This window comes from Rhinolophus sinicus, linkage group LG02, assembly GCF_036562045.2.
Source record: "Rhinolophus sinicus isolate RSC01 linkage group LG02, ASM3656204v1, whole genome shotgun sequence".
In the NCBI taxonomy this organism is placed as follows: domain Eukaryota; kingdom Metazoa; phylum Chordata; class Mammalia; order Chiroptera; family Rhinolophidae; genus Rhinolophus; species Rhinolophus sinicus.
Window position 1 is genome coordinate 176,898,573 of NC_133752.1, and position 24,119 is coordinate 176,922,691.

General features: G+C 40.5%; 1 protein-coding gene across 1 annotated transcript in view; it reads left to right on the forward strand.

The window, feature by feature from the left end:
* Positions 1–23,980, forward strand: part of LPCAT3 (lysophosphatidylcholine acyltransferase 3) — a 33,283-nt gene extending 9,303 nt beyond the window's left edge. Inside the window, exons 2-13 of the mRNA XM_019754390.2 lie at positions 17,958–18,065; positions 18,595–18,701; positions 19,249–19,342; positions 19,481–19,518; positions 19,933–20,111; positions 20,922–21,030; positions 21,776–21,862; positions 21,957–22,123; positions 22,695–22,842; positions 22,921–23,079; positions 23,192–23,320; positions 23,566–23,980. Coding sequence (XP_019609949.2) covers positions 17,958–18,065; positions 18,595–18,701; positions 19,249–19,342; positions 19,481–19,518; positions 19,933–20,111; positions 20,922–21,030; positions 21,776–21,862; positions 21,957–22,123; positions 22,695–22,842; positions 22,921–23,079; positions 23,192–23,308 — 1,313 coding nt within the window. The 3' untranslated portion in view covers positions 23,309–23,320; positions 23,566–23,980. The remainder of the gene's footprint in view (positions 1–17,957; positions 18,066–18,594; positions 18,702–19,248; positions 19,343–19,480; positions 19,519–19,932; positions 20,112–20,921; positions 21,031–21,775; positions 21,863–21,956; positions 22,124–22,694; positions 22,843–22,920; positions 23,080–23,191; positions 23,321–23,565) is intronic.
* The last annotated feature ends 139 nt before the right edge of the window (positions 23,981–24,119 follow it).

The following is a 24,119-nucleotide window of genomic DNA, read 5'->3' on the forward strand; positions in this document are numbered from 1 at the left end:
ACCACTCTGGATTATTGTCCATAAATACACAACTTCTGTTTGCAAGCCAGCAGGAAGAGGCCAACTGGAATAGTATGCCTTAAGGTTCTATGGCATATACCTTAGACAAAAGTGAAAAAGATTGATTACAGTTGGAGTACAAATATCCTGGGGCCCTGACTAAAAATATTGAATCATAAAGGCTACTAGAAATCCTCATTCTTTAGCTAAAGGGTAATCTGACTCCACTTCTTAATTCTTCATTGATTCTTCTGAAAGAGTAGGAAACAAAAGCAAAACATAGGAACTCCTAGATAGCATATATTTATATTATTTACACTAAGAGCCTAACAGAGCAATTATGGGCACCCTAGTAATCATCTTACCAGTAGCTCCAAATTTCTCCAAGTCTTACCCTCTTGTTTTATATTTTTAAAGTATATTTTTTACCATATTCTAAAATATCTAATTTTTTAATATTTTTGAAAATTCTTCCCAAATCTTCAAGTAATATGAGATGCTGATACAGAAAGTAGATTGTTTCCAGTTTGGATGGTCAAGGATAAATTGGACTTCATCAAAATTAAAAGCTTTTGATAGAATCAAAAGATACTATTAAGAAAGTGAAAAGAAAACCCACGGAATGAAAAAATATTTGCAAATCATGTATCTGATAAGGGTCTAGTATCCAGAATATGTCAAGAATTCTTATAACTCAACAGTAAAAAAGACAGCACAATTAAGAAATGGGCAGAGGATATGAATAGACATTTGTCTACAGAAGACATACATCTGGCCAATAAGCACATGAAAAGATGCTCAAATCACTAGTCATTGGGGAAATGCAAATCAAAACCACAATGCCTTGCTACGTCACACCCACACCCACTACGATGGCTATAATCAAAAAAACAATGGAATAGACTTGGCGACCGCCCCTGAGCAGATCAGACTCCACTGGTTCACACACCTCTCGGCTTCCTTTGCAACCATGTCTGACAAACCTGATATGACTGAGATTGAGAATTCACTAAGTCAAAATTGAAGAAGACAGAAACACAAAAGGAAAGTCCACTGCCATTAAAAAAAAATGATTGAACAGAAGAAGCAAGCAGGCGAATCGAAATGAGGCAGGCACTGCCAGTATGCACTGTACATTCCACAAGCACTGCCTTCTATTTTACTTCTTTTAGTTGTTTAACTTTGTGTGATGCAAAGAGGTTGGATCAAGTTTAAATGACTGTGCTGCCCTTTTTCACATCAAAGAACTACTGTCAAGGAAGCCTGAACCTGCCTCTCCCATCTGCCTGCCTGTCTGGCAGGGAAGAAGAAGAACTTCCATGTTGGTGAAGGCAGAAGCTGGGTAATAATGGTAAAATCTAGAGTAAAAACCAAGTTGTTCTAAGGTAAATTGCAGTTTAATCAGAGTGCCATTTTTGTTGTTGTTTTCCAAATGATTTTAATTATTGGAATGCACAAGTTTTTTAATATGCACACAAAAAGTTTTAATAATACCTGAAAAGAAAATGGAATAAACAAGTGTTGGTGAGGATATAGAGACACTGGAACCCTCGTGCATTACCAGTAGTAATGTAAAATAGTGCAGCCACTGTGGAAAACAGGTTAGCAGTTTCTCAAAGCTAAACAGTTACAGTATGACCCAGCAGTTCCACTCCTAGTTGTACAGTATATGCAAAAGAATTGAAAGCATATGCTCACCACAAAAACTTGTACATAAGTGTTCATAGCATTATTATATTAGCTGAAAAGTGGAAATAACTCAGTTGTACCCCAACTGATGAATGAATAAATAAAATGTTATATTCATACAATAGAATATTATTTGACCATAAAAATGAATGAAGTACAGATACCTGCTACACATGGATGAACTTTGAAAATGTGAAAGAAAAAAAAACCAATACAAATGGCCATATTATATGGTTCCATTTATATGAAATGCCCAGAGTAAGCATATCCATAAAGACTGAAAGTAGATTGCCAGGGGCTGAGAAGAGGGTTGAATTGGGAGTGACTGCTAAGAGGTATGGGGTTTCTTGTTAGGGTAATGGAAATGTCCTGGCATTAGATAGTGGGGATGGTTGCACAGCATTGTGAATATACTAAAATTCACTGAACTGTACATGTTAAAAAGAATAAAGAGGAACAATGTATGATCACAGAGGTAGAGAACCCAACAATTACAACCTATTCAAATTCATAAAGACAGAGGGTGTGATGTTATCTTTTCTCCTTTTAGAATCTTAGCTAAGTAAAAGTTTATTATTTCATTTGCTGAAATACCTGCTGAGAAAAAGAAGTCTCACCTAACTTGTTTGTATTTACAAAGATTAGATTTGGCAACTCTAAACATGAGAGAAATGATCTGAACAAGTACTCTGGGGGGTTGGAGAAACAGCAGCTAATTAGTCACTTGGCAGTGTAACAGGACAACCCTTGGGCAACCCCAGGCCAGATCAAGTCACAATAGGAATAGAAGAACCTTATCTCCACTAGGAATTCTGGGAGTACCAGAATTTTCTGGCATTTACCTAGTTTTGTTGTGGTGTTGATTTTTTTTTTTTTTTAATCTAAGATTTGCAAGACCTGAAGTACATATAGTCTTGGATACCTTAAGAAAACAAAAATACCTTACAAGTTTTACAAAAATATGTTGCTAGCTCCCACCTCCACTCCCACCTTACCCTCTAGGGCCTTAAAAGGGGTCTATGTAAATGAAAGGCCTGGAAACTGAAGCTTCAGTAGCTTCTTGGCAAATCAGCTCCCTAGGAGTGCTGGTTGCAACTTGGACCTTTACTTTTGAAAGTTGCTATTGGCTTAATTTAGTTCAGTTAGATCGAGGTGGGCAAAGGTCAAAATTTTCCACTGCTAAATTATAGGCTTGAGCCTGAGATTTTGTATTTTAAAATCAGTTGAAAGAATACTTATATTTTAAGAAATCAGGTATGCTTGTATAAAATATGCTTGTATAAAATACCTGCCCATACATAGAATAAATATTTTGAGTGGCCTAAAGGAAGTACATGCATGATGCTTTTATAAATATTGTCTCTTTTAATCTGCACAACAGCCAGCGAGATGACTAGTATTTCCCCTATTTCACAGATGACGAAATTGAGGTACAAAGAATCTAAGTAATTGGTCCAAGCCGTAGAACTGAATTTCTAAACCAGGTTACTCTTGATGCCTAAGTCCAGGGATATTCTGCAGACATACTCTGGAGATATTGCAGGTTCAGTCCCAGACCACCATAATAAAGTGAGTATTGGAATAAAGCAAGTCATAATCTTTTTGCTGGTAGAGGGTCTTCCCTTCAGTTTGTAGGAAAAAAAAAAAAAAATGCAACACCTGTGAAGTGCAATAAAGCAAAGTGCAATAAAATGAGGTATGCCTGTACTTGACAATCTGGCTACAAGTTGCCACCTTGTGGTTTACTATTTTAAAAATTAAAATGTGATGAAATGCACTGAATACAGGCATTAGGGGTGTCATTTTATGCCTAGTAAAGGCATTTCAGTGTCTTAAAGCGCATTGAAAGTCAGTCTGGACATCTGTTTTTGTTCCACTAAAATGAAGAAATGTCAGTCAGTAGCCTCATTTAGCTTTAACATTCTTTCAGTCTATAAACTTTTGTAGAATTGTTTAGGAAAAACATTTATCTAAAGTAACAAAATAACTATGACCATTTGAACAAACTCTAGTAATTTAGAAAAATACTGTAATACGAGGATAATGTTCTTGACATCCCTGTTGCCATCTCATCAGATATGAAATACTCTTGAGGGCTTTGCCACTGATGGGTGACTAACTTTTTCCTGGGCTAAGAAGCTAGTAAGAACCTGTGAGTGTTTAATTCCTGTGACATGACAAAAAAAGGGATTAGTGGCATCAAAGTCAGTCTTTTGTTGTATCTTAACTTTTCAGTTTTTGTAGCAGGTTTCACCAGTCAGTCAATGTGTGTGTATATCAGTCACTACCGTAGCACTAAGTTTAAGAAGGCCTTGCTTACTAAGAGCACTTGGCTTAAATGGAGCAATTAAAGAATTACTTTTGGTAGGACTTTGGGGCAGTTCAGGTTTAGTTTATTTGATTGGGTTAAATGACTAAACTAATATTTTTTACCCTTCATAACAACCCTTTTCTTTCTCACAAGTAACAGCCATCCACTAGTTTACCTTTAAAATGTCCCTTCTGTTCTTTCATTCTCAGGTCATTTTGATCACTTATCCCAGTTTCCCTGAATCTTATACCACATTTGCCAAAATATTTAAGATACTCAGTTGGAGGTAACCTTCAGAAATGAACTGCTGTATTCTTACTGCGCTATATGAGGGTAGGGAGAGGGAGTCCCCAAGAATTAGATTAACAAAGTATGGGAGAGCACCTATATTTAGCATTAAAATGAAGTTTTTACATACTTCTAGATAGGAAAATAAGCATGCATAAACGTGGGTGTGTATGTGTCTATAAACAGGTGCTGGAATATAGATGGTTATTGAGAAATCAAAGAATAATACAGCTGTAGTTTTAGAAGCACACAGCTAGTTATTAGTGATACACTCACAGGTCACTGCCAAGTGCTAAGGCATGTGGCAAGAGTATCAGAATGGAAATCAAGTGAGGGGGATTCTAATTTGAACTATGCTCTATTAATCTTGGGTATACCAGTTATTCCCCTTGGGCCTTAGCTTTTTATCTATCTAATGAAGGGTTTGGAGTCAGTGATTTCTAAGGTTTCTTTAGTTCTAAGAATCTATATCCAATGAATAACCATTCAGCTCTAGCTATAGAGGATTGTCAGAATGTGGAAGGTGTATTGGCCTGCCCTTAACTATCAACAAGGCTTAATCTGCTAAACGGAAACAAAGAACTAGTTCTAAACAAATTCCAAAGGTGAGCTTCATCGCTACCTAAATGTCCATAATCTACAAGTATCAGCTCCAGCTGACAGCAATCAGTAACTAAGTTCAAAGCATTAAGTGCCTAATCAGTTACCTATCATTTAAATAGAGTGTCAAGCAGGGCTTACCTCTCTATTTCTATTTGTCTTCCTTTTCTCTGTACACTTCTTTAGCACAAGGACTTTCCACTTTGGTGAAAGGATAGGGAAAAAGTTGAGTGGCAGATCTTCAGAGCAGAAATAATAAGGTTAAAATTATCATGTGAAAATATTTGATTAAAAAAAAACTACAAATAAGCCATGTCCAAAAGCAGTTCTGTTTTATATTCTAGTCTGTGATTCTTAGGGAAATTTAACTGAAATTTGATTAAAGGAGCAGATAGATTCTGAATGTGGCCTTCCAATATTGCCGAAAGCAAAATACCCATTATCTATGGTAACATTCCATAGTCTAGAAAAATTACAACATCCATATTAGATAAGGACAAACAGTTTTTTCTAACGATCTCTTTTAACTAGAAATTCCATAGAGTGGCCATAATCTTCAGTAAACAATCCCTAAGAGCAGTGACAGACATAGCCTTTTTTTTTTTTTTTAGATTCTCTATCCCCCATCCTTTATCTCCAACTATAAGCGTGAATTTTGAATTTGATGAGTTTCAGTGACTTTAAGGAGCTCATTCACCATCTAAACCAGATGTTCTTATAAGAAGGGATGGTGACGTTTAGGAAGGTGACCTGCGCCACATTGCTGAAGGCTAAGAAAGAAATGGATAGACAAGAAACAGAGGTGATGAATTAGACTAGGATTCTAGGAGATTGACTGCAAAAGCAATAAGTAAAAATGAACAGTAGCTAGAAGCAGTAACAAAGGGACAAGAATGGGGGGGGGCGGGGTCTAGAAGGTTAACACTGAGGGCCTGTGCAGGGCTGAAGGTAGAGGAGATAATGTGCTAAGCGGCTAAATCGTGGACTTAGAGGTCAGACAATGCTTTAGAATCAATTACTTCATCAATTACTAGCTAATGAGCACAGGTTAGATAACTGTTTTGATTTGTTTGCTTATTCATAAAATGAAGACAATAATATTTATTATTTATTGTATATAGTTATGAGGATTAAGAGAATGTGTGTAAAGTGTTTAATGCATGACACTTAGTAAGTGTTCAGTAAAGGTTAGTTGCTGATATTGATGATAATGTTGTTATTGAGAAGAAAAGAATAAGGACTCTAGCAAAAAAAAGCATACAGGAAGTTCCCAAATAAGACTGGTACGGGTAAGAGGATTGGGACCAAAGGGAAGGAGGAGATGTTTAAAAAGAAGGGAGGGACATCTTCCTCTGAATCTGGAAGAGAGGATAAAAATACGGATTTCAAGCAAAGCATCCTAAAGGCCATGCTGGAGACGAAATAAATGTGTGCTCTCAGGGCTTCGGGCATTTAGTGTAAAACGGATGTTAAAAGACAAAGTCTTGAAGTCTTATGTTGTATCTTTAAAACATAGGGCAACTTTGCATTCCATTTTGTGTAATTCATTTTTTTTAATATAATTAAGTTACTTACCAGTTAAATTACTTAAATTTTCTTTTCTGCAAAACCTCTAGTAAAGTGAATATGCCACATTTGTTTTATAGCTTCTGTCAGTTGCCTCAGTTTGAGCAGCTCATATTTAGACAGTGATATACATAAATTGACGGTGATGTTTTAAATCAAAAGTCAGAGCTCTCTGCTATGTTCATATATATTACCAAATTCTAAAGAAAGAAGAATGAATCCATAGCTGAGGAATTGCCCACTTCTGTTTTGGATAACCTTTGCAAAGAGAGAGCATCTCCTCTGGTTGATTCTCTGGGGATGGGCTGTGTGTTCCCTCCCCCACCCATCCCATGTCACTCTGCTTCTCCCACACTGCCATTCTTCCAAGAGATGACCTACATCAACCATTTCACTGAGGAGACTGAGGGTCTTCCCATCAACTACCTCATCTGTCTTCCATGTTTCTAGGCCCGCCTCTTTTTGCCTTGCCCAAAGTCTCAGAGGAAGAGCCAGGATTTTTTCCCCTTTTCTAAGGTAAATCCTTCTTCCTGTGGCACAGATACTGTCCTTTTCTACTCCTTTTCTTCTTCCATACAACATGCATATATGGATAGAACTTCTCTGTCTTAGAGATTTTTCATTCTCTCAGTGGTCACGCTCTCTGACCAATAGTTGCTTACTGCCAAACTTCTTGAATGAATAGTCTTTATAGCCAGCCTACATCTCTTTATCCACTCACTTCCTTCTTAGCTGCCCTTCATCTCCTCATCTCCATATCCATCGTGCTCCATCGTTTCAGAGTTACTGATAACTTCATTGTGAAATTCAATGATATCGTCCCCTTCCTCACCTTCCTTGAGCTCTGTAACATTTGATATTATTGATAAACTCCTTTCCTACTGAAATAGTCTTCTTCCATTCTCACATGTATATTATCCTGATTTAGTACCTTGTTTTTGTGTTTTATCTGTTTCTTTTGCTTGTACTCCCTTAAATACAGGCGTTTTCCAAGACTGAGCCTTGACCTGCCCTTCTTTTATGGTCTGTCCCTGTGCGAGCTTATCTTTTTTCCTGGCTTCCGCTATCACCAGCAACACCACCACTAGAGCCAGCTCTCTCCTCCAACCTTTGTGTCTCTGTCAGTGGCACCACCTTCTTTCTAACCTCTGAGACATGGAATCTTGAGGTCAGTGGGATACATGTACCCTAGGGATACACAGAGACTTTCCAGGGCATCATGGGCATGGATAAGGGAATCCATTTCCAGGTTTTCAACTTCCAGTTGTATTCTTTTCTAAAATTGATATGCTTGAGACTGTCTGAGCTGAAGGTTCTTAACCGAATCTCTTACAGTCACCCTTCACCAGCCTTAAAAAAGAAAAAAGGGCACAGTGGGTTGTCCCAGGGTGTAAAAATTCCACAGGACACCACAAAAGTACAGCAAAGAGAAGCAGCCCCTTATTCTATTCAGCGACAAACTGATGGCTACCCTCTGCCTTGTCTATTCATCTTAAAAGTAGAATTCAGAAATAAGATGGTTGTCATTAGGAAGAAGTATTAACATATTTATTTGAATTTTAAAAATTAAGTTAGACCTCTTTTGACAGAAAGCACATCTGATCAAGCTAATTGGTTTGCCATTTGGATTACACGGCAGACATTTTCCATATGTACTTAAAGCACATCTTCAGTATGCCTTTTAAAAAAAAACACACATCACTTACTGTTTAACTTAATAAATGTTAGATGACAACTTAAAAATGGGAGAGGGCATATATGGTTTTTCAGAATTCTTTCAGGGGCTATTCCAGCAGAAAAGTTTGAAAACCATTGCAGCAGCTTAACCATCTTTAATTTGACCTTTTCCATCATCCCTCACTAATTTTTTCCCTGTTACATCAATTTCAGACTCTGCTGTTTTTTGAAATCTCCCAGTCCATTTTTGTTACTGTTTTTTCCCTGGGGGGAAATAGTCTTGAAGTGACTATTCCTTGCTCTTTCCTACCCTGTGTCTTTGACTACATTATTCCTCTCTCTTGGAATGCCCTTTCCTTCTCTCTTCTCTGTTTGTCCTGACTGCTCTGCGTTATTGATTTCTCTCTCGCTAACCTCTACAACCTTGGCTATTCCATGCAGTTAGCACTTTTAGAACATCATTGTTTGATACTTCTTTTATATCTAAAAAGCTCCTTAAGAGTTAAAAGCATCTCTTATAATTTCTACCATATCCCTTTTTTGCCTAATGCAATGCTGACCACATAATTGTCACCATTAAATAATTCATTGACTGCCTGGAGTACAGAGTATTTGTTTATTCATTGTTTCATTCTTTCATCCATTCAACAAATATTTTTGAGACCTTTTTTGTAGCAAGAACTGTAGTAGGCACTGGGGTGCAGCAGGGGAAAAAAATAGACAAAAATCCCTGCTTTCAAAGACTGATAAATAAGTAAAATATGTAGTATGCGAAAGAGTAATAAGTGCTAAGAGGAAAGGACAGTGGGGGGGGGAGTGTGGTTGGTGGGGGGAGTGGAATGGGTGCAATTTTAGATAGGATATTCAGGGAAGGTCTCTCTGATAGGGTGACTTTTTTAGTAAAGACCTGCAGTGCAGGAGGGACTTGAGCTTATCTTTGGAAAGAGCATTCCAGGTGAAGAACCTATTATGTGAAGGTTACGATGCTGGATCTGCCTGATGTTCCAGGAAGGAAGAGATTTGTGGCTGGGGCAGAATGGTGGAGGCAGAGAGTAAGAGATGAGTATGAGAAAAGTGGGGTAAAGGAGGGGTGAACAGATCTCTAAGTTCTGGTTGGACTTTGGCTTTTGCTGAATGAGAATGGAGGCCTTCCAAGAGTTTTGAGTAGAGGAAGGAGAGGGTCTGGCTTATGTTGTAATAGAATCCCTCTAGGTGCTGTGTTAAGGATAGACTGAAGGGAGGCAAGAGCAGAGGCAGGGAGATCAGTCAGGAGGCAACTATAACAGCCAGAGATGGGGTTGTCTTGGACCAGGAGAAGAAGTGGTCAAATTCTGGGTTTATTTTGAAGGTAGACGCTACATGATTTGCTTAATGATTGGATTGAGAGTGGAGGGAAAGGAGGTCAGAATGATTCCAAGGTTTCAGTCCTGAGTGAACAGGAGAGTAAGTTGCTGTTTGCTGAAATGGGGAAGGCAATGGGAGGAGCAGGTTTAGTGAGGGCATATGTCAGCGGTTCAGTTTGGGACCTGTTAAATTTGAGATATTCGTTAGGCATTCAAGTTGGTATTGAGTAGGCTATACAAGTATGGAGTTCAGGGAAGAAGTCTAAGCTAGAGATAAAAATTTGGGGAGACATCAGCAAATAGATGGTATGTATTTAAAGCCATGTGACTGGATGAGATCACTGGGTACTTCACTATTAAAGCAGAGGTGAAGCAATCTCACATTTATTGAGCATCTAATATGTACCAGTCTTAATATATGAACCCTAAGCTAGATACTCATTTCACTGATGAAACCGAGGTCCAAAAATGTTAACTAATCAACCAACCTAATGTGACAGCTAGTAAGTACCATGTTTCCCCGAAAATAAGACCTAGCTGGACAATCAGCTCTAATGCATCTTTTGGAGCAAAAATTAATATAAGACCCGGTCTTATTTTACTGTAAGACCAGGTCTAATATTATAATATATAATATAAATAATATCATATAATAAATACAATATAATGTATAAATATAATAACCAGGTCATCTGTCTTAACTCCAAAGTCCATGTTTTTCTAACCATCTAGTGCCTTAATTTAATAGTACATTGCATTTTAGAAAAAGTGCTCTTGACAAGCCATAATCAGTACCCTTGTAAGAAAAAAATGTGCTATGAATTTTATTTTGAAATGCAGATGAAAGGGAAATCTCTTAATCAGTTGATTGTCACACAGAATGAAGATTAGATTCAGAAGCTCTGAGATCTACTTGCCCCAAAATTTCTCAGATAAGGCCTACTTTACCTCCCTCTAACTTTATGTCAATGTGTGTTTGTATGATTTTTTTGACACTTAGAATATTTTAAGAACTGTGCTAATTACTTTATATGCATTATCTCCTTTAGTCCTTACAACTCACTGAGGCAGGTACTGGTAATATCCCCACTTCACAGATGAGGAAAACTGACACTCAAGATCAAACAGCTATTAAGTGTCAATTACTGTTGGTCAATCTATCAAAAAAAGGTATACAGCATATCATGCTATGGGAGATCCAAAGACATAGGAGGCCTACAGGAAAACAGATTGTGAACATATGAAAATTGTAATACAAAAATGTAAGGAATGACATATTGTAGTTTATAATGATTTGCCAAATGAGTGTCTTAGTCCTAAGTGCCATTCATTTAAGGCATGAGTGAGTCCATGATACACAAGACCATGAGTTCATTGTGGTCTGAGGTAACCTTAGAGAAAGAAAGACATTTGAACTGGGTTTTGAAGAATGGGTAGGATTTCCCTTGGTCGAGGGGTGGTTGGAGAAGTTATTCTATGCAAAGGGATTGGTATAAGCTAAAGTCTAGAGACAAAACACAAGATATGTTTGGGCAAAAACAAGATCAGTTTTAGCTGAAGCAGAGAAATGGAAGCTTTAACTAGAAATGTGGTTTAGAAGATAGACCTTGAATCATAGACTTAGGAATTGGTACTCTGTTGAGTAGTCAGTCGGGAGTCATTGATGGTTTCTGAGCAGAAGTTGAAGGAAGAGTACTCTGGTGTAGGATTGCTGAAAGTAAGGCTGCAGGCAGAGATCAAATAGGAGGCCACTGCAAGAGTTTAAGGGTCAGATGCTTAAGGGCCTTATACAAATGTAGCACAGAAAAAAAAGGGGATATGGTGATGGTAGTGGTGAGAGAGACAGGAAAGAAGGAATCAACAGGGTTTGATGACTAGATAGAGGGAAGTAAGAAAAGGGAAGAGACAAAGACAACTTCAAGCTTTTGAAGATGTTTGTGTGACCTGGAGAAAGCTAACACCATTAATTTAAAAAAAAAAAAAAAAAAAACCAGCAGCAGCAGCCAAGAGAAGGTTGATTTAGCGGGAAAGTCATGTTTTAGTTTTACAGAGTATAAAATAGTATGAGATAGCAAACTGAAAATGTCCAGGCAGGAAGTAGGAAATGTGGAACTGAAATTTGAGAAATTAGGATTATAAAATGTAGATTTGGTTTTTGCCTAAATATCGTATTAAGTTACATGAGAGTAGATGGGTGTTTTCCAAAGCAGCAGTATAGGGAGAATAATAAAAGGCCAAGACTGAATCCTAGAAATCATTCATATTTAGGAGCCAGAAAAAAGTCCTCAGTGAAAGAGACAAAGAAAGGTTGATTGGTGCAATCTATACAAATTGTAGTTGGCCACCATTTACCAGTGAAAGGAAACACAGAAAGTGAGTAAACACTTAGGAATATTCATAGAAATTTAAGTCTCATCATCCAAGCCCATGACTTTGTTGTATTTTACAAAAGTATTGGTCCACAACAGTTAAAAACTGTCTGCACTACTGACTAAGAAGTGCTAGGTTAGAGGATAAAAGAACGAAGGGACCCACTCCTAGGTATATACCCAAGGGAACTCAACACATATATGTTCATACAAAAACTTATGCACATATGTTCATAGCAGCCTTATTCATAATACCCAAAAAGTAGAAACAACCCAAATGTCCATCAACTGATGAGGGGATAAACAAAATGTGGTATGTCCATTTTGGAATATTATTCAGCCATAAAAAGAATGAAGTAGGGATATATGCTATACATGAATGAACCTTGAAAACATGCTAAGTGGAAGACCCAAATACAAAAGGTCCACATATTGTATGACTCCATATATATGAAATACCCAGAATAGGCAAATCTATAGAGACAGACAGTAGATTGATGGTTGCCAGGGTCTAGGAGAGAATGGAGAGTGACTGCTAACAGGTATAGTTTCTTTTGGGGAGATGAAAACATTCTGGAATTAGATAATGGGGATGGTTGCACAACTTTGTGAATATACTAAAAACCACTGAATTCTATACTTTGAAGTGGTAGATTTTATGGTATGTGAATTATATCTCAATAGAAAAAGCAAAAGAATAGGAAGACTGTGTGTCTCAAAACCAATGAAAGAAAAGCTTTCAAAAAAAACCCAAAATACAGCATGGCAGTTGAAACTAGGGAGGAAGAAAAGACTTGGATTTCGGCATTACAAGACTGCAGATTAAGGTAAAACATCATTCCATAAGTCAGCAATTCTCAAAGTATAGTCCATGCACTCCTAGGGGTACCTGAGAACCCCTCAGGGATTCGTAGGATAAAAATTATTTTCATAGTAATACGAAGATGTTATTTGCCTTTTTCAATATGTTGGCATTTGCACTGATGAAGCAATGATGTGTAAAACTGCTGGTGCCTTAGCACCAATGAAGGCAAGGGACCAAAGTGCACTAGCAGTCACTGCATTCTTCACTGCCATGTACTCACAGCCAAGAAAACAAGCCAGTTTCACTTAAGAATGTCCTTGATGAAGCAGTAAGTATTATGAATTTCATTCAATCTCAACCCTTGAGTACACGTCTTTTAATATTCTGTTTGAAGAAATGAGAAATATGCACAAAACACTTCTGCATACTGAAGTACAATGGCTGTCCCGATGCAAAGCACTTGTACGGTTGCTTGACTTGCATGGTGAAATAACAGCTTCTTTTTCCATGGAACACCATTTTTACTTGAAAAAATGATGAGGGGCGGCCAGATGGCTCAGTTGGTTAGAGTGCGAACTCTTAACAACAAGGTTGCCAGTTCAATTCCTGCATGGGATGGTGGGCTGCGCTCCCCGCCACCCCCCTACCCCCTGCAACTAAAGATTGAAAACAGCGAATGGACTTGGAGATGAGCTGTGTCCTCCACAACTAGATGGAAGGACAACTACTTGGAGCTGATGGGCCCTGGAGAAACACACTGTTCCCCAATAAAATTTATTTTTAAAAAAAAGGAAGAAAAAGTGACCAATAAACTGGTTATTTAGACATGAGCATTTGGCAGTTTCTTGAAAATGTACAAAATGGGCCTGTCACTTCAAGGAAAATAACTGACAGTATTTGTAGTCAATGATAAAATTCAAGCTTTCAAGTGAAAATTAGAATTTTGGAAATCTTGTATCCACTACCATGAGCTTGACAATTTCCCAATACATAAAGACTTTTCTGCTGAAAATCAATGGTGGTATTAAGAGATGTGGATTTTTTTGGTACTGTATTCTAATGACATGGCAGTATTTGGAAGATCTGCCTAAATCATTGAACCAATATTTTCTGAATGACCAGTGCATGTTACAAAAACCATGTCTGGGTAACAGATCCATTCAAAGCCCAGGAGAGGCCCCTGGATTGTAACGTAACAGAGTATGAAAAGTTCATTGACATGGTTGCTGCAGATTCCACATTGCAACTAACCTTTAAGAAACAACCTACCTCTCAAGTTTTGGAATAGTATCAAAGAAGGCTATCCAAACTTACCTGAAAAGGCTATTGATTCTCTTCCCAATTACATATCTGTGTAAAGCCAGATTTTTTATGTTTTATTTTTTTTATATTTTAACCAAAACAACATATGACAACAGATTAAATGCAGAAGCAAATTTGAGAACCCAGCTATCTTCTATTTAGCTAAAGAAAGGCCAGAAGTTTGTAAAAATATAGAACAATGATATTCTTTTAATTAGTTTTATATGTTTTGGAAATTGTTTTCATTAAAAGTATGTTATTTATATTAACATATAATAGGTTTTTTAAATGAATTAGTAATTAAATATGTTTTAATTTTCTTAGTTTATTTTCTAATACAATAGATATTGATAGTATTCATACTAACAAAAGTTGTTTGAGGTCCTTAGTAATTTTTAAGAGTGAAGTGGTCCTGAGACCACAAAGTTTAAAAATCGCTACGATATGCTATGGATATTATATCAACTCTTTGTATGGTGTTTGAGGTGGTTTTGTTTTTTGTAAAACTGGTACCAATATCTGGCTAAGCCAGCATTCAAGTGTAGCAGTTCTAATTCCATCATCTCCCTCACACTTGCCAAAACATGCTCTATTTTCTTCTTACCAGAGTCTTATGAACCACTGACTGATCAGATGGAGTCCTATCCTATTCCTACAGAGCCCCAAAATTGCTTTACAGGATGAAAGGCAAAGAAATTTACCAGACTTGAATGAAAACAGCCCATTTCTATTTCTTCAAATGAAACCTCAGAACCTCTAGGATTAGTAAGTGATTTCACAACTATTGTACAGAAAATAAGGAGTTCTTCTAGCAACTAGGTTGTGGTAGATCCGAGTCCCTGACTTCAGCAGCACAAGGACCTGAGGAGATGCCCAGTGACTGACTAGCTAACACACACAGCTGGATATTCTCCGTGTGCTTGAGACCTGAACCCCCGAAGAGGACCAGATTCCGTGTATCCCAGCAGTCTGCTTTAAGATCACAGCATTTTGAATGCCCTAGATGTTGCTCTTGGCATGCTCCCGTTCTAATAGAAGATCCTTGGGTTTAGAGGGCAGGTTAGGTCATCATCCTTCATCTGCTAAGAAGTTTCTAAAGGCCCTCCTTTAAACAAACAGAAGAAACAGTTACAGTACTGCCAAACAAGTTCTTAAAAACTTCCAGGACAGGTTTATAAAACAAACCTCTGCTTGTTTGGTGCCATTAAAGGAAAGACAGCAACTCTGAGTAATCAAACTCAGAATTTTATTTTCAGGACCTAGGAAGTACTGCTGCTGCCTTGCACTAGGATTTTAGTGAGGCAGTGCTGCTTAACCCTGGCGGTACATCAGATCACTGGCCTGTGGAATCAGACGTTGACGGGTGGGGAGAATGGTCAGGAGGTGCTTTCATTGTTTTTTAAAGATTCTTCAGGTGACTGTAGCCACTATATTAAGCATTGGCTCCCACACAAAAAAAAGCATTAAAACTCTGAAACTGGGGTAGGACAACCCCGCCCAAAAAACAGCACGTCCCTGAAGGGGTGACTGGGCAGCTAGGCTCCAAAGCCTTGCTGAGCTGAGCAGCAGCCAAGAACAAGGCTTGGTGTTTACACACTCAGAATCAGCCCTGGGTTGTCACAGCAACTCACCCCAGCACCATTTCTTGTTCCTCTTTGCTGCTGCAACCCAGGCCTTGCTGCTCTCTGTTATGATCTTAACGTTCCTGGTAACCGTAATGGCCTGCTGCATTCCTGTTATTTCTCTGCCAACTGCCCCATCTTCTTACCATGTGTTTACTAGTGTGCAGTGATACTTCACCTACCCGTGTGGAACTCAACAACCTCCACTCCCCCAAATACACCAGTAAACAGGAGATAGCACAAAGGGCCTTGAGTGGCCAGAACAGATGTCACCAGGCTACGCGGCACCGTCTATCGGGAAAGCACCCAAGACCCTTGCTCTTGTCTTAAATCTTTTTTTTTTTTTTTTTAATGCCTTTAAAACAAAGTTATGGTTTCTACGGTAGGGAAAATAACTGAAAGCTCAAGAAGTGACTACTGATCCCTGCATGGGAAGGAAAGGGGCAAAAAGCCCTAAGAAATGGACATAGGCACACAGAATGCCGGACAGTGTAGGCCCTCTACAGTCAAATAGTTTTACATACCTCAACAGGTCATAAAGCCATTGTGACGTGACTCTAGAACAATTATGACCCAGATCACCAAGAAACTGTTAAATTATGTTCAATTTAAAGAGGCAGAATAAAGTGTGTTGTGTTTTTTAAATTTCAGGCATTCCAAATGGTTCAGGGTTTTGGTGATGCCAATTGGTTAAGGGGCAAAGTGCTTAAAGAGGGGAACTCTATCCAGAACCTGTTTATGAGTACTCTAGATAATTAAGCTCTACCCTACTTATTGTTTCTATTCATTTATACCCCTATTCTAAAACATTAAAAAAGCAAAAGATTTCAGGCAGTCAGATCTTACTCTATATACTTTCTAGTACCTGGCTCTGGTTCTTGCAATACTTGCTGATAACCTGATGTTCTGTCCCTGCCAAATTTGGTATGTGATATGTATGAGACTTGATCCTATTTCTTTGTTTATTCATCTGACTGTAAAAGGGTCACAGGTGTCTCCCTCTCCCTTGAGCTAGTAATCCTATATCACTTCATCTCTGCTAGCTAGAAAATAAACCATTACATGCCACCCTGTCCCTCCTTATACGCTGTATAAACAATACCTGGCATATAATAGGCATTTAATAAACATTTGTTGGATGAATAGATGAGCCAGTAATCCACAGGATATCTATAAAATTAACTACTTGCATGACGCTGTAAATTTGATAAAGAGCCTAGTCCATTGTAAGACAGCAATAAAAGAACACCAACTAATCCTGGCACCAAGAAGATCAAATGGTATATACACTGTTATGTGAAAAACTAGGTTATATAAGTACACAAGCTGTGATCCTAAGTTTTAAAAAGTATTGGAAAAAAGACTAAGACATAAGCCAATTATACAACATGATTATCCATTTACTTAATAAATGATTTAGCGCTTTGTTTATGGCTCTCAAATTTACAACTATATTGCCAACGATAAGTTGCAACGATATTGCAACTTAAAATTTAAAAGCGGAATTGCAGCAACTGTAAACCATGACCAACTCAAGAACACTGTACAATGGTAGGATAGGTAAGGGTCCTTCCAAAATGCAGTAGGGATTCCAATTCTTCACACGTGCACTACCTGCAGTGGGAATGTTGTCAAGCACATCAGCCAGACTTCCTCATAGAACACTGAATGCCAGTGTGTAGTAACTTCAGTTTAGGAATACCAAGTCTTATTGACCCTTTTTAATTCACAGGCCGTGCGTGATCAGTTCATGGCCCATCAGGAGATCCTCTGTAGTTCAGTCATGGCCCTGGCACCATACTCGGAATCACAGATGTAGAAGACATTTCTCCAGTATACCTAATAGATTTATAACTTGGTGGATGTCCCGACCTCGGTCTGTGAGGAGTATCCACATGCATCCTATAACTGCTGTGTGACTCTATATGCAGTCAGCAATCCTTCTTTGTAGCCTGGTGTTCACTTATATTTATGCTCTTAATAGTCTTAATAATTTGATCATACTCTGCTAGCAGGATGGAGTAAAATTATAATAGATCATAAAAGTATAAAATAGTGTTTCTGGGCATAGTTGGGTACCCTCAGTTCCTCATATTGTTCAAGAAAAACAAGAGAAAATTCCTAGCAATATTTAAGAGACTATAAATGAAACCTAGCCTTAGGACCCAGTCTTGTATTGCCTCAATATAAAATTACTATCTTCAATTTTAAATGTGTATTTACAAAGAGACTTGATTCTTGGGGATACTGTTAACTATCTTTTCTGTTGATATGCACATAATGTATATTTTTTCCTCTCTGGGCTGAGTTTCATGCCAGATGAATTTCCAAAACAAAATTGGGAGAGCACCAGGCACAAGTAACCCTCTTCTGATTTCCCCTCAGGTTACCCCTTGGCTTTGTTTTACCGGCATTACCTTTTCTACAAGGACAGCTACCTCATCCATCTCTTCCACGCCTTTACAGGCCTCTCAATTGCTTATTTTAACTTTGGTGAGTAAACTGAGTTAGCAGTGGCACTGCAGTTGAGGGAATCTGAGAAGGAACAGACTTGAGCAAAATTTCCTGAAGAGAATTTGATGGATAGGGAAGTTATAATGCTCTGCTTGCAAAGAAAGGGTTTGTATGGACGGGAACACAGCTAAAATTCTCCTTTTATGTACAATCCCGTCCCAGATAAAACATTTTGAGAGTGTTTACCCTTGCCGGACCCCATCAACAGAGAAGCATCAGTTTCTGTCTGCTGTGGCTGTAACTGGATGACAGATCCACGCAAGCCCCTCAGGAGCGATCCTGAGCTCAGACATTGAGAAATACAGTAACTGCTTCACAATCCCTTCTGTTTATACAATTAATGTCCATCCTTCCTCCAAAATATGAGGCTATTTTGAAAAAAAATCCTAATACCAAAGTTTGTTTCTTTATATATCCTCTTTGCATTTAGAAATCTCAGGAAAGGTGATAATGCACCACCACCCCCCCAAAAAAAAAAAGGCTAAAATTTGCTCTGTTCTGCTCCCAGGAAACGAGCTCTACCACTCCCTGCTATGTATTGTCCTGCAGTTCCTCATCCTGCGACTCATGGGCCGCACCATCACTGCCGTCATCACTACCTTTATCTTCCAGATGGTAAATGTCTTTCCCTTGACAGCTCAGGTCACAGCTGACAGCAGTTCGGGGGTGGGTGGAGGTCGGGGGCTGTGGTGTACAAAAAACAGTGAACTAGGAGATCTAATTTCTAATCCTTTCTCCCAAGAACACTTGGCAGTATGACTTTGGGTAGGTCACTTTACACGGGCCCCAGGTGTTTCATCTGCCACAAGGAAGGGGTGCCAGCTAACCCTTTGTATAGGACTGTGTATTAAGGTTCTCTGATTCGGACCAGGATTAGCCCAGCTGTCCATGAGTGGAGTCAACTAAAGGCAAGGCAGAAAATCAACTTAGAATGAGCTACAGAATCTAAGCATCTAAATTCTCAGTTTAGCCCACATTTTGCTGAGAAACCTTGAGCAATTCTCTTCCCTTTACAGGTTCAGTTTCTCCATTTATTTGGAACTTCTTAAAGCCTTTAATGATGAGACCAGGAGAAAGGAAAAATGAAAGAATATATGGGATTTCAGAGCAGGAAGAAAATAAATCATAGCAGTAATAGAATAAATACTTCCCCTTCTCCTAGGCTTACCTTCTTGCTGGGTATTATTACACAGCCACTGGCAACTACGACATCAAGTGGACAATGCCACACTGTGTTCTGACCTTGAAGTTGATTGGTGAGTGATGGGTCCCTACCTTCCCCCATCTGACCATAAACTCACTCTGTTCTCTCCCCGGACACTTCTGGCCCCCAGTTCACAGGCCACACCCCCAGTGTCCTCTCTCTTCTACCCACACCTTCTCTCTCTGCTCAGGTTTGGCTGTTGACTACTTTGACGGAGGGAAAAATCAGGTAAGTAGGATTCCTCCGCAGAGGTTAAGGAAGGAGAAAGGCTGTTGTTACCAAAAGACTGAACCCAAATGCCAGGGGCAGAGCCTCTCCCTTGTCCGCAGCCTATGTGATCTCCATATCAGATAGCACTGAGCAAGGATCAGCAAACCGAATTTGCCCAGATCCAGCTCTTGCACAAAGTCCAGAGATCAGTGCCAGCACGGCATTTGGAAAGGCAGCCGCAGCCGACTGTTGCTAAGCTACCCCTACACACACTCGTTTCCACATGAGGCAACTACTTTTCTCCGTATCATCCCCTCAGAGATGACTATTTGAAGAACCAGTTCAGTGGGCCACAGGGTGGGGAACACGCAAACTGGCTCTTACGGGGAGATTCAAGGCTATCCTGAACCATTCATTCTCTTCCCGGCATAGAATTCCTTGTCCTCTGAGCAACAGAAATATGCCATACGGGGTGTCCCTTCCCTGCTGGAAGTTGCTGGTTTCTCCTACTTCTATGGGGCCTTCTTGGTAGGGCCCCAGTTCTCAATGAACCACTACATGAAGCTGGTGCAGGGACAGCTGACTGACATACCAGGGAAGATACCAAACAGGTAATTGCCCCTTCTGGTCAAGACCTCTGTGTAGGTGTCTAATCCACTATAAAGCCACTTCTGAAGTGACTTTCTTGAAGGCCAGCCCCGGCTGCGTTCTCCAGCTTGGCCCTGGCTCCCAGGTCCATGCCACACAGGCCCTGGACTGCTTAACGGGCACCCTGTACCTGCTCACTGCAGGCAGCGGGCGCTTTTCATCTTAGGTCGCTTCCAGACATCCATTCTGACCTAGTAGTACAAACATAAAAATTCACTTTTCTGCCACAGGATTCTGCTTGAACCAATCATGTACCTGCCTTTAAAATCCATTTTCTCAGTTAAAAAAATAGATTGTTAAATAGAACTTTACATAAATACATATCACAGTAGAAAATTTAAAAGTTACCTTCATTGAGAACGTGTTCAGCCTGTTTGAGCATCAACTCAAACAAGAGAGAAAGGAGGGGATTCAAAATTGGTCATTATTATCTGTTAGGCATTGGGTTTTCAAGTCCCAGTGTAGACTGAGAACACTTGGGATCAGTAGTATTCCTGAGGGGAAGCACCACAGACTCAGACATACGGCTCCCTGCTGCTGCCCTTCATTCCCTGTAACTCACAGGGGTTTGCATTCACCAGTCCTCATATCCAACCACATAGAGGTCTTTCCCTGAGAATGAGTATAGACTCCGGGCAGCAGAGCTCCTCGTCCCATCCCAGATGGATAGCCGCACTCCGAAACACTCCCCTCTGTGACTTAAGGTCAAAGAGTGAAGGGAGTGGCCTCTGCACGTTGTGACACCCCACCCCCCACCCCTTGTTCCTTTCCAGCACCGTACCTGCTCTCAAGCGCCTGAGTCTGGGCCTTGTCTACCTGGTGGGCTACGTTCTGCTCAGCCCCCACATCACAGAAAACTATCTCCTGTCTGAAGACTATGAAGTGAGTGGCTACTAAAGCAGCAGCAGTGTGACTGCATCCAAGATAGAAAATGGCCAGGCAAGGATCCCTGTAGATAGCCAGGAAGTGGGTAATGCCATCTACAAATGCATGTTGGTTTTGCTCTAGATCTGTGAGTTGATGTCAATGCCAGCCGGGCCGGGACATGTTCATCATCCAACATTGAACGACCTTCGCGGGCACAGGGCTGTGCCAGGTGCACTTTCAGCACCCCTTACCTTTCCCAGGAGCAGCTCTTAGCTTGCTGTGTTACGGCCCAGTAACTCCTTGGAGCTTAGCAGCTTCTGGCCCTCTCCAGCCTGTTTCTTTTCTTGATAGATTGGGGGCTCCTAGGGAATTCTAAGTCCAAGGGATGGGGAAGTGCTGGCTTTTGCTCTGGCCCAGCTGAAAGGCTTGCAACAGTTCCATACCCACTCTGGGTAGGTTGTCTCCTTAAATTAACATTGATCATGGCGACATAAAAGTCCCAGTACTTAAGTGTCCCAGATGCTCGGTGCTTTAGGAGAAGAGTTAAGGACAATGCTATTTCGGGGACTCTCCAAGGAAAAGGAGGTGAATGGGTGTTGACTGGGCTCCCTGCTTATTCCTCTCAGCCTATATAGAGGCAATTAAGCAGACTGTCAGGCACCCATGACATAGTCAGCCACAAGTGTGGGAAGGAGGAACATTAGGGAGATTGGCCTGGCTTAGGTGGCTTTCTAATACATGTGTTCTTTCTGCTCTCAAGAACCGCGTTTTCTGGTTCCGCTGCATGTACATGCTGGTCTGGGGCAAGTTTGTACTGTACAAATACGTCACCTGTTGGCTGGTCACAGTAAGTAAAAAAGATGAAACAGGATCATATTTAAACAAGCTGTGGGGACATGGGGAGGAGAGTGGCAAGAACCCTGAGTCGGTCCTTCCCGCAGGAAGGAGTATGCATTTTGACGGGACTGGGCTTCAATGACTTTGATGAAAATGGAAACGCAAAGTGGGATGCCTGCGCTAACATGAAGGTGTGGCTCTTTGAAACAACCCCCCGCTTCACTGGCACCATCGCCTCTTTCAACATCAACACCAATGCCTGGGTGGCCCGGTAAGCAGCAGGAGGGGAGGTCTGGACCCTACTAGCTTCTGCCTTCCACTTAACTAAATGTGAGGGCAGGGAAGTATTATATCACTTCTGTCCATCTTTTCCCACTTTGGGTACACCCGCCGGTCATTCTCACACACTTATTTGTGTCTCCACTCCCCCAACCACCCCCAAAAATCATTCCCAAAAGCAAGATATACAAGTGCCTTAAATCCTGGGTTTTAATCCCAGTTCTGCCACTGGTTTATGTTCTCCACTGCCCTATTTATAAACATCTTTATTTGTCCCATGACGAGCGTGTAAGCAGCACAAATAGAGATCTGGTCTGTCCTTTTTACTGCAAGTTAGTGGGCACTAGTCATTATCTGTTGTACTAAGTAGCTTGCCCCAGTTCACCCAGCTAAGCCTCAGGTCTGTTTTGTCTGAGTCGTCAATATCACTGACCCCCCCAGGGGGCCCCAAGTGGGAGCCAGCCACCACTACAGCACTCCGCAGGGCACTGAGAACCCAGAGGCAGGATGGGGGGAGTACAAGAACTGGTCTGAGGCTCATCCTTACCCACCCTTTTCTCTAGTTACTTCTTTAAACGACTCAAGTTCCTTGGAAATAAAGAACTATCCCAGGGTCTCTCATTGCTATTCTTGGCCCTCTGGCACGGCCTACACTCAGGATACCTGGTCTGCTTCCAGATGGAATTCCTCATTGTTGTCGTCGAAAGAAAGGTAGGCCTTAAGGGTGGTGAGTGAAAGAGGAATATGAGAAGGGGCAAGACACTGACTACCTCTCCCCTTCCTCCCCAGGCTGCCAGCCTAATTCGAGACAGCCCAACCCTGAGCAGCATGGCTTCCATTACTATACTACAACCCTTCTACTATTTGGTGCAGCAGACCATCCATTGGCTCTTCATGGGTTACTCAATGACTGCTTTCTGCCTCTTCACATGGGACAAATGGCTTAAGGTAAGTGAAGGCCTGCTTGCAAGGACAGGAGGGAATCACTGATACCTCAGGCAGTCAGGGATATTATATCCCATGCCCTCTGTCTACCTTGGTGGCCTGTATCTCTCCACAGGTGTATAAATCCATCTATTTTCTTGGCCACGTCGTCTTCTTGAGCCTACTATTCATATTGCCTTATCTTCATAAAGCAATGGTGCCAAGGAAAGAGAAGTTAAAGAAAATGGAATAATCTATTTCCCTGGTAAGTAAACATTCCTAAAGCTAACCCGAAACTTAAACAGGATACAGAATAGAGCAATAGATTAAGTGGAAAAAAGGTAGTGTTGAAAATTTAGGGTGAATCTCAAGGTAGCCTGGCTGATAGAAAACACAGTATGTGGCACTGACGACTCTAACTTAGCATGCCAGGAAGCAGCTTAGATGGGCTAAGACCAGGGACTAGAAGTAACTCTGACCTGCCTTCCAATCCAATTTCTTCTCTTGCAGGTGGCCTAGAGCAAGACTGGTGCAGAAACAACTTGTCTCCCTTTTTACAGCACTCCTTTGCCCCAGAGCACAGAGAACATAGAAGCCAGGGAGTGGGAAGACATGGCACTGCCAGCTGTGCCTCTGCCGCCAGCCAAGTCTTCATTTGGGCCAAAGGGGAAATTCTTGTGGGAGGAGTAGAGGGACCCATGTCTCCCCTCTGGACTCCCCCATGCACGTTGCCTTATCTCTCCCCCTCTAGCCAGGAATCTGTTGTTTTTCTTCTGCCAATTTACTATGATTGTATATGTGCCGCTACCACCCCCACTCCCCATGGGAGGGGAGGGGAGAGGAGGGGTACAAGGCCTCGCCTGCTCCACTTTTTCTACCTTGGAACTGTACCAGATAAAATCACTTCTGTTTGTTTGGTTTTTCACTGCTAGCATTCCCGGCTGCTTTCTTTCACAGATCTCCATGCTTGCCGTGGCTCCAAGTATCAGGACTGTCTCCTTTAGAGCACAGTAATTGCAGCAGTTTGGAGCTAAAGCCCAGAACCAAACACCTGTTCCTAAAGT